We start from the raw sequence: 17,893 nt of genomic DNA, 5'->3' as shown, positions 1-17,893 counted from the left end.
TGGAAAATAAATTAAACATTCATTATTTATTAATTGATTAATTAATTATTGATCAAATACAGACAATTCGACAGAGGGTGAGGACAGAGGGTGAAGACAGAGGACAGAGGGTGAGGACAGAGGTTGAGGACAGAGGATAAGGATAGAGGGTGAGGACAGAGGACAGAGGGTGAGGACAGAGAACAAAGGGTGAGGACAGAGTGTGAGGACAGTGGACAGAGGGTGAGGACAGAGGGTGAGGACAGAGCACAGTGGGTGAGGACAGAGGACAGAGGGTGAATACAGTGGGTGAGGACAGAGGACAGAGGGTGAGGACAGTGGGTGAGGACAGTGGGTGAGGACAGAGGATGAGGACAGTGGGTGAGGACAGAGGGTGAGGACAGAGCACAGTGGGTGAGGACAGAGGACAGAGGGTGAGGACAGTGGGTGAGGACAGAGGATGAGGACAGTGGGTGAGGACAGAGGGTGAGGACAGAGGACAGTGGGTGAAGACAGAGGACAGAGGGTGAGGACAGTGGGTGAGGACAGAGGACAGAGGGTGAGGACAGAGGACAGTGGGTGAGGACAAAGGGTGAGGACAGTGGACAGAGGGTGAGGACAAAGGGTGAGGACAGTGGACAGAGGGTGAGGACAGAGGACAGAGGGTGAGGACAGAGGACAGAGGACAGAGGGTGAGGACTAATGGCTGTGTCTTACTATGAACTCTAGTCTTACGGTCTATGGAGTCTGCAAACACCTCTCCGTAGATCATCCAGTACGGCATGTAGAAGATGTTTCTGGCGAGCCGCCATGTTGGCTCCTCGTCCGGGTGGAGGATGGCCTGCCGAGCAACGCCGAAACTCATCAACACCACCAGCATGATGACCACGAAGTACAGCATGTCAATCATCTGGAGACAGATTATTGATTATTGATTATTAATGGCCATTTCTACAACAACAACAGACACATTGATCAGAGGAGAATGGAGAGCCTGCTGGAGGAATCTCATTAAATTAACGATGTTAATGTTTCTGATTTATAACATTAATTAATGAATGAATCTTTATGTTTCAGTGTTTGTCTGTAAGAATGTGTGACAATAAAGTTTTGAATCTTGAATTGTTTAATTTTTCCTCTCTTGGTAACATTTTGTCGACTGTAAACTTTTCCCTGAACAATAAAGTTATGTTGTGTTCCAACCAAAGGGGAGACAAATAATCGCCTCGTATTACTCACGCTTGTTTACCTGCAGGAGCAGCGAGTACAAAAATGTGCCATAATATTATATAACAATATAACTGTTGTTATTACATGAATCAGATACACAGTACTGCCCTGTATCTACAGCACTGACCTCTGCTCTGTATCTACAGCACTGACCTATGAGCGCTAACAAGGTGAATATTTGCCTTTTAATCTGACTTACAACGGCAGTCAAAATGATGCTGAAATAACGACATCATGCTGGCGAACGGCTTTTAAAATGTTTGTTTTTCTAATGGAGTTTGGTTGATCAGGGTTATGCTTAGTTATCAACTTAGTTCATAGTAATGTTGGTGGGAACGCAGCATTACATTGAACTGTGTCTGTGATGTCATCCCGTGATGAGGTCGTACCATTTTGCCGATCATCATGACGTAGGGTCCCAGGTACTTGTTGACGCCGAAGATGTCGAGGACCCGAATGTACCAGAAGATGATGTCAACGCAGTAAATGACGCGTCCATAGCCCATGGAGGGTTCATTCTGCAGTCGCAGCAGCAGACCCAGCAGGAAGACTGAGATGGCCACCAGGTCTGTGATGTTCCAGTAGTCCTCCAACCACACGTTGATCTTCTGCTTCAGTTTGCCCGGCTCAGACATCAGGATCTGACAACAGAGGGGTCAAAGTTCAACTCTCTACCTGAGTATTTGGTCTCTGAATGTTAAACATTTAAAGAGGTGAAGTCAGAACTCCTCCTCTACTGCTCCAGGTCCTTTCAGGTAATAAATCAGGTGTGTCTCAGGGTTTACCTGTCGGACTTTCTCAAGTCCCAGAGTGATGATGTAAGAGATGACGATCCACTCCTGCAGAGACGGCCATCGCTCCATCTTTACCAGGATGATGTAGTTATACAACATCAGGTACACCAGGTAAGAGATCTACACACAATCATACACGTCACATTCAGGTTACATGGTAACACTGTCTGTTTTACCCTATTACTGTTTGTACTGTGTATCACATTCATATAATAGTAACGTTTTAACAAAGACCAATAATTGTTTATAACAGACACATAATTCAAATTTAAAGCCTATTAGTGTCAATGCCATTAATAAAACACAGCCATGTCCCAGTATTCAGTTACGACTAATGGGTGGGTGGTATCACAAACACTTCTTGCTGGGACCCTTTCAGTGTCTGTAAACAGTGGTAGCAGCAGCAGACGCAGCAATCACACATTTTCTTGAGGAATGAGTTGAGTTATTATTATTATTATAATTGTTACTTAATATAATTATTATATTATATATTATAATTATTAATATTGCTATTATTATTAGACTACTCTATATGAATAAAACATTAGTTACCTGATGTAACTTCAGTTTCTGAATACAAATATTCATTTGTAAGTAGAATATTATAACGCAGTTGATCTATCACAGTATATCATTTAAAAACTTGCCGTGTTGAACCAGAACTTTGTGAAGGGGGCGTTGTAGAACTCGTAGATTTTCCTCCCGATGGGAGTCCTCCTTCTATGTTTCTTCTGCTCTTCTTCTTCGTCTCCTTTCTTTGACGTAGCGTCGACGTTGGAGACGGCATCCTGAAACACACTCTTTGTCACCCAAACTGCAGTGAACTCAGAAACTGTCCGTGATCAACATTGTTTGTTTCTACCTTGCTGGATTTGTTGTCGTCCTCTTTAGTTTTTCCGTCCTCGTTCTCTTTGGATGAATGATACGAACCTTCATCTCCGAGACGAAACTCCAAGAGAAGAATCGCAGGAGGGAAGATGATCCCTAAAATCACCTGGAGATGGGACATTTTTTCAGCTCATTAATATACTTAATATTAATACAATAAAAATGTTTTATTTCAATGCCTGAAGGGTCGAGTCTAGCTCCTCAGTACCTTGAGGCTGTTGCTCTTGCCCATCCTCAGGCAGCCCATCCACATGTCGGTGAGCAGCATCTGACTGCAGGTGTGTGCTATGAAGTCTCTGTGTTTGGCAGCGACTGCCAGCTTCAGACAGGTGGAGTTGCTCCAGTTCTTCAACTCATACGTAAGCAGCTTCATGGCCACCTGCTCGTCGTGTTTGTACGACTGATCCAGCAGCTCGTAGGCCAGCTGACCAAACTCCCTGCACAGAAAGCACACTCAGTCTACAGAGCGCCCCCCTCAGGCTCTTTACTGCACAGCAGAAACCAGAAAATCTGTTAATGTGTTCTATCCACTGCATATAAAACTGAGACACGTTCAGTCTAAACACTGTCAGCATAGGTCAGTGCTGTAGACACAGGGCAGAGGTCCGTGCTGTAGGTACAGGGCAGAGATTAGTGCTGTAGACACAGGGCAGAGGGAAGGGAAGAAGTACTCTCATAATTTACTGTATTAAAGTATTAGCATCAAAATATACTTTAAAGTACCAAAAGTAAAAGTAATCATTATGCAGAATATATGTATCTGATTGGATTATAATTATTGATCACTAAACATCACTGATGTTGGAGCGGGATAACGTTATTAAGCACTGCCAACATTAGTGATGCTGGCTGGCTAACCTTTGCTTTCCTGCACGCATATGTTAGTTTGCGAACGTTAGCTAACAACATTATCCAGATTGATCCTGGTGATTTGAGATGTGTTGTGGACTCACTTGGAGTTGTTCTCCAGGTCCTGGTAGATGTCGTCCACGAGCTCGCTCTGGGATGACTCGTGGGCCATTGCTTTGTAGAGTTTACAGGCCACCAGAGCTTTGGCCATGGCCTCCTCCCCCCGCTGCCACAGAAAGAGCGCCATCTTCTGGCGCTTCATCAGCACAGCCCACACCATCAACTCGTGGAAGGGGTACTGAAACCTGCTGACCTCTGGGTCGTCCACATCGATGTCCACCTCCTCCTCTTTCTTCTTGTTCTTCTTCCCTTTCCCCTTCGGACGGGGCTCGTCATCCTGTGGGAACCACATCGGTCCACGTCAGAATCTAAATCCACCATCAACGCTGATCATTTTCAGAAAGTCAAAAGTCACAAACCTCCATTCCAAGAAGCTTCAGAGCTTTAGGCTGTAAGAGAAAACAGTTCATTATTCTACATTATTATTAGACACAGAAGCACAATTAAGATTTGAACCAATTCTCCAGCTCCAGGATCCTTAAAGGTTATTTTTTTATATGAACATCAACAGTCACATGGTGTCTCACTCCCTCTGCCTGTGTTGTATCGCAGCCTCTCTGTGGTTTGTTTCCATATTAGGTCTGCTCCGACTGAAACTGCTGTTTTTATCATCCATGTCGACATCGAATCCTATTTAAAACTGCTGGCTAAAGATAAATGTAAATATAATAATATTGTTATTCACGTCGGCAGTAATAACACCCGATTACACCAATCGGAGGTCAATAAAATTAATGTGGAGTCGGTGTGTAATTATGCTAAAACAATGTCGGACATCGTAGTTTTCTCTGGACCCCTGCCCAATGTGACCAGTGATGACATGTATAGTCGCATGTCATCATTCCACCGCTGGCTGTCGAGGTGGTGTCCAGAAAACGATGTGGGCTTCATTGATAACTGGCAGCCTTTTTAGGGAAAACCTGGTCTGATTATTACCTACCTATTACCCCTCTAGAACACTACGTTCTCTGAATGCTGGGCTACTTGTGGTTCCTATAGTCTCTAAAAGTAGAACAGGAGCCAGAGCCTTCAGTTACCAAGCTCCTCTCCTGACGCTTTTAATCAGTTTTATTCTGTTTCTGTCCACTTTGAATGAAGTTAGGATGATCTGAAGGTAAAATGAGTGTTTTTGTCTCTTGAGTCTGGTGGAGAGTTATAGTGATATCACAGAGTCTGTCAGTGGTAGAAACAACAACCTGTAGTTTGTCCCTAAAGATAAAGGTTAGCTTACGCTGTGGTTATTACGGCCCCTTTCACAAATATTTTCATATCTGACTCAGTTAGTTAGTTGGTGAACGAGACCAACAAAAATTACTGGTTTTATGAATGGAGTCTAGTGCGACCTCTAATGGTAACAGTATATATATAGAGTTAAGGGTTGGGGAAATGTTTTTTGTTTAGTGCAGGTTTCGCTCACTCTCTTGAGCCCGTACAGGTTGTTGTACAATGTCCTGAAGCTCTTCCTGGTGTAATTGCAGCGATAAGCTCCTCCCATCAGGGACTCCAGCACCAGACCAATATCGATCAATGTGATCTGATAATCTGGAGGAAGGTTGCCCTGAAACACAAATCTGTCTGTGAGACATCTTTAATTTCTCAGAACTATTCAGTGTTTAGTTCTGATTCTGAACCAGTTCTGTTCAAGACTCTCAGACCCTTCGTGCTCTCCATTGAACCTGTTCTGAGTGGAACCACTGTAATCTGATGTTTCACCAAAAGAGGGCGCTTCACAGCGACTTGTAGAATAAGACACGCCCACTCTGGTTCCCAAGACAACCTGATATGTTTTGGTTCCAGCTGGAAACCAACTTTTCAGGTTCTGAACTGATTTATTTTTGATCGAAATGCTCAGAATGGTTTAAAACCAGGAGCCAGTTTTAGACAAAACTAACTAAGATATTAAAACAACCATTCTTATTATTAACACTTAACATTATTTAGTACATTATTATTATTAATGGAGAACACAATTTAACTAACTAACAATTTAATTAACAATGGAAATACAGAGTACATTTTCATTGCTTAAGACGTTCCTCTTATACGTTATAGCGTATAGTTAGGGCTGGATCAAGTGAGTCCTGAACCATCCCTTAGTTATGCTGCTATAGGCCTAGACTATCGGGGGAATTCCCATGGTGCACTGAGCTCCTCTCTTCCTCTCTCTCTCTTTCTGCACGTCACTACTATTAGTGTAATTGTTGCTACTGTTGTTGCTGTGTAACTGTCTGTCTGTCTGTCTCTCTCTCTCTCTCTCTCTCTCTCTCTCACCCTCTCTCTCTCTCTCTAACCCCAACTGATCGAGGCAGACGACCACCCACCTAGAGCCGAAGGGTCTGTCCTAGGTTTCTGCCTCTTAACAGGCAGTTTTTCCTTGCCCCCGCCACCAAGTGCTTGCTCGTGGTAGTACTGTTGGGTCTCTGTAAATAATGTTATAAGGAGTTCGGTCTAGACCGGCTCCATTTGAAAAGTGTCCTGAGATAACTTCTGTTATGAATTGGTGCTATACAAATAAAATTGAATTGAATTGAATTGCTTGGGAAGAAAACACTGACATAATTCTCTTAGGAAGAATGAACCTCTAAAAACAGTTTATATTTTAATAGTAATAATAACAAAAAATCCATCTGACGATCAGAACTGATGTCATATCATCAGATTATAAACTGATAAGTATCTAAACACATAATCAATAGCGATTGATTAACAAAACAAAAGTCACCTTTTTCACGTCTCTGACCACAAAGTGCAGCGTGTTGGCTGGTCCCAACTTCTACGGAAATACAAACAGGAAACTTATCAACAACAATAACAAACTCTGACAGGGTCATGAAATATATATATATATATACATATATATATATATTTCCAAATATTTCAGCAGTTTAAAGCTTCCATATATCAGAATATCAGTGATGTTCGGTTTCTATAATAATGACAATATAATACAATATAATAGCAGACAGTGAACAGGTTGTAGTGTAGCTTTGTTCCTCTGCTGCCTGTGGACTGATTTCTATGTGTCTCTATGTAGGGATGAGGGTCAAAGGTTGTGACCTTTATGCTCCCGAGTGCCTTCTCTCTCCGCTTCCCTATAGTGTCAACAGTGTACAAAGCTAGCTAACGTTGGCTTATAAATGGAGTCCGCTAATGTCTACAAATGACCGACACCCACCACAACAGAGTCCAAAGTCAAAGCTAAGATTACTGCAAAGCTTGTGGAACATATTGTCTGATTGTGCTGTTAGCTGGATAATGTTAGCTTGGTTGCTAATGCTATCGCTAGTAAAATCCTATCTGTGTAGGTACAGTCAAGCCCGAAATTATTCATACCCCTGGGAAATTTTGACTTAAAGTTACTTTTATTCAACCAAATATAATCAAATATCATTTTTTTCTTGATTGGAAATGACACAGGCGTCTCCCAGAAGATAATAAGACGATGTACAAGAGGCATCATTGTGGAAAAAAATATTTCTCAGCTTTTATTTACATTTGAACAAAAAGTGGCATGTCCAAAATTATTCATACCCTTCTCAATAATCAATAGAAAAGCCTTTATTGGCTATTACAGCAATCAAACGCCTCCTATAATTGCTGAGCAGCTGTTTGCATGTCTCCACTGGTATTTTTGCCCATTCATCTTTAGCGATGAGCTCCAACTCTTTCAGGTTGGAGGGTCTCCTTGCCATCACCCTGATCTTTAGCTCCCTCCACAGATTCTCAATTGGATTCAAGTCAGGACTCTGACTGGGCCACTGCAAAACATTAATGTTTTTGTCCGCTAACCATTTCTTCACCACTTTTGCTGTGTGTTTTGGGTCGTTGTCGTGCTGAAATGTCCACTGGTGCCCAAAGCCAAGTTTCTCTGCAGACTGCCTGATGTTGTTGAGAATCTTGATGTATTGCCCTTTTTTTATGGTGCCGTTTACTGTGATTAGGTTCCGTGGTCCATTAGCTCAAAAACACCCCCAAAGCAGGTTCCCACCACCATGTTTGACAGTGGGGATGGTGTTCTTAGGGTTGAAGGCTTCTCCTTTTTTTACGCCAAATGAAGGATACATCATTGTGGCCAAACAATTCAATTTTTGTTTCATCTGACCATAAAACAGAAGAACAGAAGTCTTCTTCTTTGTCCAGATGAGCATTTGCAAAGGCCAAGCGGGCTTTTGTGTGCCTTATCTGGAGAAATGGTGTCCTCCTTGGTCTGCGTCCATGGAACCCAGACGTGTGCAGTGTCCGTTGGACTGTCTGCCTTGAGACGTTGCCACCAGCAGAGCCCAGATTCACCAGGATGGCCTTGGTGGTGATCCTAATATTCTTTTTCACCTCTCTCACTATCCTCCTGGCCAGCACAGGTGTCACTTTCGGCTTCCGACCAAGTCCTCTGAGATTTCCCACAGTGCGGAACGTCTTGTATTTTTTAATAATACTTTGCACTGTAGCCACTGGAACTTGAAAACATTTAGATATGGCCTTATAGCCCTTTCCTGACTTGTGAGCAGCCACAATACGCAGCCGCAGGTCCTCAGTGAGCTCCTTTGTCTTAGCCATGACTGTCCACAAACCAACTGCAGAGAGCTGCTGTTTTTCATCTGTTGAGTTGAATAAAACAGCTGTTCCCAATGAATCAGGGTCATTAGGATGCTTTAGAACAGCTTGGACTATTTGGAATGGTATAGAATTCTGGATTTACCCACTGTGACAGTTTGCAAAGGGTATAAATAATTTTGGATATGCCACTTTTTGTTCAAATGTAAATTAAAGCTGAGAAAGAATTTTTCCCACAATGATGCCTCTTGTACATCATCTTATTATCTTCTGGGAGAAGCCTGTGTCATTTCCGGTCAAAAAAAAAAGAAGTTGAATAAAAGTAACTTTAAGTTGAAATTTGGCAGGGGTATGAATAATTTCGGCCTTGACTGTATGTTAGTTTGCAGTATTGCAGTATTCTGACAGAGTTGATTTTAGCCAACAATAAATTATGCAGCAGTACAACGGTAACGGTTGTCTGGCTGGCTGTGTCTTGGCTGCTAGTTAGTAGCACGGAGCTAATGGTCCAAATAAAATATAGGAACATTGCAGATAGTAACGTTATTCTAAATATGATTGTCAGTTATTTTACAGCATTCAGTGTTTGTCTCTGTTGGCTGACGGCAAGGATGAAAACATGATGATCAATAGAATATAGAAGTTCAGTGGTTCTGTGTCTGATTACTGTGTCTCTGGATGTATTGCGGTTAATTGAATCATATGTTCAGAGTGTGAGTGATTCCAGCTGTTTGCAGACTGATTCCAGCTGTTTTCTGTCATTGTTTCACTGTACATGACACAGACGGCAGCAGAGACACAATGATGGGACTTACATGTTGTTTTAAGAGCTTTATGCAGCAGATGAAGATTATAGTTCCAGCAGTGATATAACAGTGGATCACTGATGGATGTTAATCTGCAGATAAACATGTCAACGCGACCATCGAGGTTAAAGCGGAGAGTATTTGTTTCATAACAGAAACACACACGCTAACAACAGGAGCAGCTTTTTAACCACCAAAATAACCTAATAAACCAAATAAACAACATTTATGTCACATATAAATTACCATCATTATGATATTGGTTGTTGTTCTTGGACGAATCGTTGCCATTTGCAAGTTCATTTTTCAAGTCTTTGTCTTTTACAGAAAGTCCAACTGCAGTCGTCCTCCTGAGGCCACTGAGCATGAGCAGTACAGTTCAGCACTTCAGCAGTCCAACAACATTTCTCTGTCTGTCTGTCGGTCTGCCTGTCTGTCTGTCTGTCTGTCTGTCTGTCTCTGTCTGTCTCTGTCTCTCTCTCTCTCGCTCTCTCTCCCACCCACCTAGAGTCAGGGTCTCCAAGGTCTTGCTCATGGTGGGAACTGTTGGGTCTCTGTAAATAATGTTATAAGGAGTTCGGTCTAGACCTTATTATATATAATATTATGTTATTATATATACAAATAAAACTGAATTATCCCCATTATCCCACAGTCACAGGTCACTGAGCTAGCATTATGCTACGAGCAAGAGAGCTAACGTGGGACAACCTCAGTGTCCTTCCTGGTAGCTCCCCTCTACTTACAGCTGTTATTTAAATACAGGTGAGTGCTGCAGCATCCTCAGGTGAGTCTCACCGTGTTGTACAGTTCCTCCAGACGAGGAATCGTCAGGAAATGATGGATGTTGACGCCGTTCTCGATCAGCAGCTTCACAAAGTCCACTCTGTCCAACACCAGAGCGTCCATCATGGCCTGTTCCAGAGAGTTCACCTGTCGTAACATCATCATTATCATCATCATCCTCATCATCATCATCATCATCATCATCCTCATCCTCAATATCCTCATCCTCATCCTCATCATCATCCTGATCCTCACCCTCATCATCCTCATCATCGTCATCCTCATCATCATCCTATTATGGGCTGAAATCAGATTTTCACTGTGAAATGCAGCGTGTAATTTACAGTGTTTGTGTCAATATTCACTGTAGATAACTGCTGAAGTTAGCTAACGGTTAGCTTTCAGCTACATAGATTCTCAGGTTAGCGGTTCAGGTTTATCTAAAACTGTTGAGTCATTGTGTTTTACAGTTTGAGGTTAGCTAACGGTTCTGTTAGAGAGATAAAACCTGTGGTTTAGTAGAAATATGTATATAAGTGAATAGATTTGAGTTATTATTGTAGACCATAATGTTTTATGTCTCTGACCCAGCTGAGCAGCTCCAGTTTCCTCGGGTCCGTCTCCTCAGGTGGTTCAGGTTTGGTTTTGCCTCCTTTTCCTTTCTTGCCCCTGGCCTTCCCTTTGCCTCCTCCTCCTCCTCCTCCTCCTCCTGCTGCTGCTGCTGCCCGCTGTGCAACCGGACTCTTCGGTCGGTCGGTGGGTAAACTGCTCACCGGCTGCAGAAAGACACCAGACACACATTCGGTGGACAGAGAAAATAAGCTCTCCTCTGATTGGATAAAAAAGTAATACCCTGTCCTGTCTAGCTAGCTGTCTGATTGTAGTTCCTGCAGTTTGCCTTTGGAGGGCAGTATACACCTGATGGTAACGTAGCCACTAGCAACCAACAGTATGTAAAAGGTCTTCAAGGGTTTTTTCTTAAGATGTACAGTTTAGATTTTCAGCACTTTTGATTATATTCAGTAAGTTTTCCGGGGTTTTCTGTATTTTGTAAACAATATCCTGTGAATTTACATGAAAAATAACATGAAAAATCGGTAACTGTAAATAATCATAAAATGTCTTCTGTTTGGCACCGCAGCTGCTGTTTTTTTTCACAGCTTAGCTTGTTTAGCTTAGCTAATTAGCCATTATTAAAACTGCTCCACAACAGAAACCTGCTTTACACTTCTGCTTATTTCACTACAGATTTCTGTTTCCTGATCGATCAATAATGTGAATACTGTGAACTCACGGGCCAGTGGAGTCCGTACACAAAGATCTGACTGCGAGCGATGTCCACTCTGTTCCACGCCAGAGCTAAACTCAGCTGATCGGACGCCGACGCATTTGTACCTCGAGTAAACAAACAAACAAACAAACAAGCAAACAGTCGTCATCACAAACATAATTCCCTCTGATGTGGAGGCAGATATCGGACTGATAAATGATTATATTTCATATATTATATTATTATATGATATACTGCACTACCTTTAAGAAGAGCAGTCAGGATGGACATCTCAATGTCCTGCTGTCCCTCTGAGCCCATCCTGAACACTGTGATCTACACACAACAAACAAACAACAAACAACAGTATCATGAACACATACTGAAGACAGGAAGCTCCCGATCAATAAAACTAATCAGTAGCACAGAAGCTGATCAGACAGATTGAGTTTGTAGCAGGGCTTCTGTCAACATATCAGTATTAATATAAATTAATATTTGTCAAAAAGCTGAACCACAAAACTCAGATTTTCTTTTAAAAACAATATATTATAACGTTTTGTGTCTTGACAATCTTTTTAAAAACCAATAAATAAAATGATATATTATGTAAATATCTATAAAATAATATTATTTAACTATTGTGTTCACGTTTCTAGATAGTTTTTAATATATTAACTGTTATATAATTTAGGTACATTATAATAACATAATGGTAGTGTGCTGGAGGTTGGCAATGTGCCGGAGGGTGGCAGTGTGCCAGTGGGCGGCAGTGTATAGGCAGCTATACCCCCCCACCCATCAGAACCACAGAGCCATCAGAACCATTAAAACCATGAGAACCATCAGAACCATTAAAACCATCAGAACCATTAAAACCATCAGAACCATTAAAACTTAAAAGAGTTTATAAAGGGGATATTATCTGCACATTTGAACAAATATGAGTTGATTGATAATATTGACTGAAACATATTGATCCATTCAATCGGTGTTGCTTCATTCATCCTGGTTACTTCAGAACATGCAGCATTTGAATCCGACATGAAATTAATTTAAGTGAATTGATTTGGTTTAAATGTGCCGTCGCTCTGCTGCTGCAGCTGTTCTCAGGAAGAAGCAGAGGATTGTGGGATTAAGGGTCACAGAACAATCTCCATTAAGTGGTGCAGTTTTGGGTCAAAGGTAAAACCTTCGTCATTATGTTAATGTCACAGTAAGCAGGAGCCATAGAATGAGGGCGGAGGTCAGGTCATTCTGTGTAAATTCCAGCAGGTGGCAGCACCGTTGGCTGCTATATAAACTGATCCCATTTGCTCTAATGGAATGAGCCGGCTTCCTTTATGAGCTCAGCAAAAACTGACGGCACTCGTTCCAGTTTTCATCGAATCGGAGCATCAAGACCAAAAATGAATAAAAATAAACATTGAACTGGTATTGTGAGTGTGTGTTTTATGTTTTTATACACTGATTTACTCTTAGACAGACAAACAGATAGATAATATAATATATACAGTGAAATGTTTTCTCTGCAGCTCTGGAAGGTCCTGGTTTGGATCCTGGTCCGCTTTCGTACAGAGACCATGGTTGTCCTGGGTCTGGAAATGATCATCAGTTCTCTCTACTAGTATAGTTGTTGTTATTGTTGTTGCTTGTGTGTCTGTGCAGTACTAGTTAGAGTGGTGAACATTAATCTGACCTCTGACCTCTGACCCGTTCATTCACTCAGAGAAATGATTCCTCTGATCCAGCAGAGATTACATTTGTCCTCACATCCCGATGATGAGTGAAACAGTCACAGTAATATATCAATGTCATTAGTGTGATGAGAACATGAATAATGACACACAGACGACAGGATGAGTTTCAGTTTTATTGATGGATAATGATTGAACACAGAATGATGAGTCAGCGCTGTTACCTACCAGAGCTCTCTTCTTCATGCACTCCATCACCATGAGGAAGATCTGCTGTGCCTGGCTGCGGTTGTAGTTGAAGGTTTTCTGGATGGTGACCAGCAGCTGATCTTTGACGCCGTCACTCAGCAACCTACAGGACCAACACGGCATGAAGTGCATCATCAGAGAGAAACCAACAGGAGCGCTCACAAAGCATCATATATATCATACATATTGATTTCATATTGATAAATAATCTCTGATAAAGTGCACATGAAACAGCCTGATTGTACTTTAATCTGTCCAAAGTGAAATCTTGGCAAAGCTACATGTCTCCATGTTTTCTGGGAATGCCCAAATATTGTGGAATTCTGGAATATTGTTAAAAGGAAAACTTTTATGGATGCAAGTCAACATTAAATGCAGGCATCTGTATTTTAAGTTGCTGTTAAATATAAACATATATTGAGAATGTGTTGGTAGGTGTTCTTCAAAGGTGGAGCGGTAGCGGTAAACTTGAGAGGTTATCATATATAACTAAAAACAGATCATTTGAGTGTGTGTGTGTGTGTGTGTGTGTGTGTGTGTGTGTGTGTGTCTGTATGTGTGAGTGTGTAAGATAAGATAAATAAGATAGACTTTATTGATCCCACAAGGGGGGAATTCTCTTGTTACAGCAGCTCCAGATATAACACAGCAGATAAGAAAAAAGAAATACACATTAATAACAAAATGAAATAGAAAAATACAAGATATCAAGAAAAAATAGATTTAGGGTTGAAAGTACAAACCGTATACAGATTATACAGATGTGATTTAAAGTTAAATTATAATATTGCACAGGTTACAATATCACACAAATTACACACATCCTGTCACAGACAGATGCAGAAAAACTAATCCATGCATTTGTTACTTCTAGGCTGGATTACTGTAATTCCTTATCAGGTTAAGGTTAGGGTTAGGTTGCCCCAATAAGGCCATTAATTCAGAACGCTGCAGCACGAGTACTGACAGGAACTAGGAAAAGAGATCAAATCTCTCCTGTACTAGCTTCTCTGCATTGGCTCCCTGTAAAATTTAGAATAGAATTTAAAATCCTCCTCCTCACCTATAAAGCTCTTCATGGTCAGGCCCCTTCATATCTTAAAGAGCTCATAGTACCCTATTACCCCACTAGAACACTGTGTTCTCTGAATGCTGGGCTACTTGTGGTTCCTATAGTCTCTAAAATTAGAACAGGAGCCAGAGCCTTCAGTTACCAAGCTCCTCTCCTGTGGAACCAGCTTCCAGTTTTGGTTCTGGAGGCAGACACCCTCTGGCTCAGGTGAGTCCTGAACCATCCCTTAGTTATGCTGCTATAGGCCTAGATTATCGGTGGATTTCCCATGATGCACTGAGCTCCTCTCTTCCTCTCTCTCTCTTTCTGTACTCATTCATGTTCCATTAATGCATGTTACCAACTTCACTTCTTCCCCGGAGTTCTTGTGCTTTCTCATGTCGCAGGTTCTCATGGATCCTGGTGGAGCCTCCTGCCATGGTTCTGCTTGACTGCCATTGCTAATATCACTGATATTATTGTTATTATTATTATTACTATTATTATTACGGGGGTTACTGTTGTTGCTGTGGCCACTGCTCATTGTCCCCCATCGTTGTTGTCGTCACCGTCGTCTTCTTCATGTTCATCATCATCAATCACTACAATTACTGTAGTTGTTGCTACTGTTGTTGTCTGTCCCTCTCTCTCTCTCTCTCTCTCTCTCTCTCACCCCAACTGGTCGAGGCAGATGACCACCCACCTAGAGCCGAAGGATCTGTCCTAGGTTTCTGCCTCTTAATAAGGCAGTTTTTCCTTGCCCCCGTCGCCAAGGTCTTGCTCATGGTGGGAACTGTTGGGTCTCTGTAAATAATGTTATAAAGAGTTTGGTCTAGACCTGCTCTATTTGAAAAGTGTCCTGAGATTACTTCTGTTATGGGCGCTATACAAATAAAATTGAATTGAATTGAATTGAATTGAATTTACAGGTCTAAATTATTATATGTTTAATATATATATAGAGTACATATGTATGTATGGACTATACAGGTAGTTAGAGCAGAAGAAAGTTGCGGAGTTAAACAGTCTGACAGCTGCTGGGATGAAGGACCTGCAGTAGCACTGAGGGTGCAGCACTCTGTTACTGAAGGAGCTGCTCAGGGACCCCACAGAGTCCTTCACACACCAATGGACCTCAGTCTCTTCAGCAGGTGAAGAAGACTTTGGCCCTTCTTGTACAGGACATTTGTGTTGTTGGACCAGTCCAGTTTATTGTTCAGGTGAACACCCCTGTATATGTAAGTTATGTTCAACTTACACCAGTCAACAAAGTCAGTGATGATCTCCCGGTATTCCTGATCATTCCCTTCTGATCCACGTCCAACAATGGCAGTATCAGAAACTTCTGCAGGCGACAGTAGCTTGTGTTGTGTCTGAAGTCTGATGTGTACTGGGTGAAGAGAAAAGGAGCGAGCACTGACCCCTGCGGGGATCCTGTGCTACAAACCACCACATCAGACCCACAGTCCTGGAGCCTCACACACAGCCTCATGTCTGTCAGTGAGGTAGCTGATGGTCCATGCAGCCAGGTGGCAGTCAACTCCAGCTCCTTCTAGCTTCCCCCTGAGCAGTGATGGCTGTAGTGTGTTGAAAGCACTGAAAAAGTCCCAGTGTTCCCAGTGGTCTCCAGGTGTGAGAGGGATCTGAGCATTAGGTAGATACCGACGTCATCCACCCCAACGATCGGTTGGTAAGCAAACTGCAGGGGTCCAGTTTTGAGCTTACCAGGGGTTGCAGATAGTTGTGTATAATCCTCTTCATGGTCTTCATCAGGTGAGAAGTTAAGGCAACCAATCTGAAATGGGTGGGCTCCTTGGGGGGGAGGGTTTTCCACAGGACCAGAACTTGCTCCAGAGCTGATGACATCCGGGTCCTGTGGCCTTTCTTGCCTTGATCTTCCTCAGTTCCTTCTTTCTGGTCAGCTGTTAGGGAGAGGTTGGAGTTATAGGTGTCCCCTGTTGTGTATCCGGTGTGGAGTGGAGAGCAAAGGAGAAGAGTAGGAATGGAGTTGTTGATGTCTCAGCTGCCCTGAGGGGGGAGGAGGGGCTGTGTGTGTGTGTGTGTGTGTGTGTGTGTGTGTGTGTGTGTGTGTGTGTGTGTGTGTGTGTGTGTGTGTCTTTGTGTGTGTGTGTATGTGTGTGTGTGTGTGTGTGTGTGTGTGTGTGTGTAGGCTGATGTAAATATTATGTCTATCTGATGTATTTTCTATTTTTATGTTTGTTGTTAGGTTTGTGTAACCTGTTTGTCTGATTCCCTCAGGTCAAGGGTTGGCTGGGTATTGTATATGATTATAATTGACATGACTGGTGTACGTATATGAACATATGAATCCTTTTACAACCCCCTTTTTTTGTTGTGTACACTTGTAATATTATTACAAATGAAACATGAAGCAGAGTGTTGTTTGTGATAAGATTCAATATATAAATAAATATGATAAAGTTGTTTGTACAGTGGTAATAAAGTTGTGTGTTTCTACAGTGATAATAAAGTTGTGTTTAATAATAAACGTGATGTAATCTATGTATGAACGTTACCCGTCTTCCTCGCAGTATCTGTGTGCAAAGGAAATGATGTCAGAGGCGCGACCACTGCCGTCGCAGACGACGACAGGGACCGGAGGCTCCTCCCTCAGACTCTCCAACACGATGGAGATGACATTGGGACCCCCCTCCAGGATCAGACAGACCACAGGGACGCCCTGACCCAGACCTGATCCACACAAACACACTCAGTAACGGAAAAGAGAGACTCTACCAACTGCCATTAGTTTGTAGCTATTAAGCAAGGCTAACAGTTTCTCCTGCTCCCAGTGTCTGTGCTAAGCTAACCCGTTCTGGCCCTCTCTTTATACTGGACGCCCACAGAAACGTCTGGAGGAGACAGCAGACATTTGTCTGTCCCTGGAAGGACATGAAGTGAAGTGAGGGGTGACGGCTGAGTCCCCCTTTGCTGTCCCTGCCTTACAGTCATCTCCAGGCATAGGATGACAAAGGGAAACCCACAGGTCACATGATGGATCACAGCAGCCTCCACAGGAACCCAGACCTGAGACCAGAAACCCTCCTTTATTGACCTTTTCAGTCTTTTGTGGGTGGAGCCTAACTGCTGTCAGACAGACACAGCTGCACCATCACATGCACGGCCAAAACAGTCACATGCTGAATAACGTTATCTGGCGCCGACTGCCCTATGATCAGCCCTGACGTTAACCACTCGTTAACAGCTGATTGGTTATTCCAGTAGGTCACATGTCACAGGTGTGTGACTCACGTGTGTTGATCTTCTGCAGAGCAATGTGTTTCTCCAGCTGCCGCCGCAGTCGGACCTCAGCCCCGTACTTCCCGCTGGTCCCATTGTCGGCTAGGATGAAGTGTGAGTGGCTGCTGTTGAGGACCGCCAGCTTGCTGAGTGGGTTGGACATGGTCTGATAGGGCCGGGTCACCTGCGACACAGTGATTGGCCCAGTCAGAGGGGGAGGAGACTTTATAAGAGTCACACTGATAGATAGATAGATAGATAGATAGATAGATAGATAGATAGATAGATAGATAGATAGATAGATAGATAAAATAAAATACAATAGAATAAAATACTAATATATACTAATAATACTAATA

General features: G+C 42.5%; 2 protein-coding genes across 6 annotated transcripts in view; both read right to left on the bottom strand.

Annotated features, from left to right (window-relative positions):
• The window catches only part of galr1b (galanin receptor 1b), a 244,086-nt gene that overhangs the window by 124,035 nt on the left and 102,158 nt on the right, over window positions 1–17,893 (bottom strand). Inside the window, exon 4 of one of the 2 annotated variants that reach the window (XM_051378148.1) lies at window positions 4,804–4,912. The exons of the other annotated variant lie outside the window; for it this stretch is intronic. The gene's annotated coding sequence lies outside the window, so the exon portion shown is untranslated. The remainder of the gene's footprint in view (window positions 1–4,803; window positions 4,913–17,893) is intronic. 2 annotated transcript variants of the gene reach the window in all.
• The window catches only part of trpm1a (transient receptor potential cation channel, subfamily M, member 1a), a 37,499-nt gene that overhangs the window by 8,661 nt on the left and 10,945 nt on the right, over window positions 1–17,893 (bottom strand). For 2 of the 4 annotated variants that reach the window (XM_051378106.1, XM_051378107.1), the window contains exons 6-22: window positions 17,547–17,718; window positions 16,811–16,985; window positions 13,202–13,325; window positions 11,540–11,612; window positions 11,301–11,401; window positions 10,594–10,782; window positions 10,019–10,153; window positions 6,586–6,636; window positions 5,281–5,421; window positions 4,223–4,252; window positions 3,848–4,140; window positions 3,103–3,331; window positions 2,869–3,000; window positions 2,654–2,794; window positions 1,995–2,123; window positions 1,599–1,850; window positions 715–889 (exon numbers count right to left, since the gene is read on the bottom strand). In XM_051378106.1, coding sequence (XP_051234066.1) covers window positions 715–889; window positions 1,599–1,850; window positions 1,995–2,123; window positions 2,654–2,794; window positions 2,869–3,000; window positions 3,103–3,331; window positions 3,848–4,140; window positions 4,223–4,252; window positions 5,281–5,421; window positions 6,586–6,636; window positions 10,019–10,153; window positions 10,594–10,782; window positions 11,301–11,401; window positions 11,540–11,612; window positions 13,202–13,325; window positions 16,811–16,985; window positions 17,547–17,718 — 2,542 coding nt within the window. Of the gene's footprint in view, window positions 1–696; window positions 890–1,598; window positions 1,851–1,994; window positions 2,124–2,653; window positions 2,795–2,868; window positions 3,001–3,102; window positions 3,332–3,847; window positions 4,141–4,222; window positions 4,253–5,280; window positions 5,422–6,585; window positions 6,637–10,018; window positions 10,154–10,593; window positions 10,783–11,300; window positions 11,402–11,539; window positions 11,613–13,201; window positions 13,326–14,285; window positions 16,986–17,546; window positions 17,719–17,893 lie in introns of all 4 variants that reach the window. The other 2 variants (XM_051378105.1, XR_007880693.1) reach the window with 2 other exon arrangements.

Source organism: Dicentrarchus labrax, unplaced genomic scaffold (genome assembly GCF_905237075.1).
Source record: "Dicentrarchus labrax unplaced genomic scaffold, dlabrax2021, whole genome shotgun sequence".
Lineage (NCBI taxonomy): Eukaryota > Metazoa > Chordata > Actinopteri > Moronidae > Dicentrarchus > Dicentrarchus labrax.
Note: the sequence above shows the minus strand (reverse complement) of the source record. Positions and strands in the feature narration are given on the sequence as shown.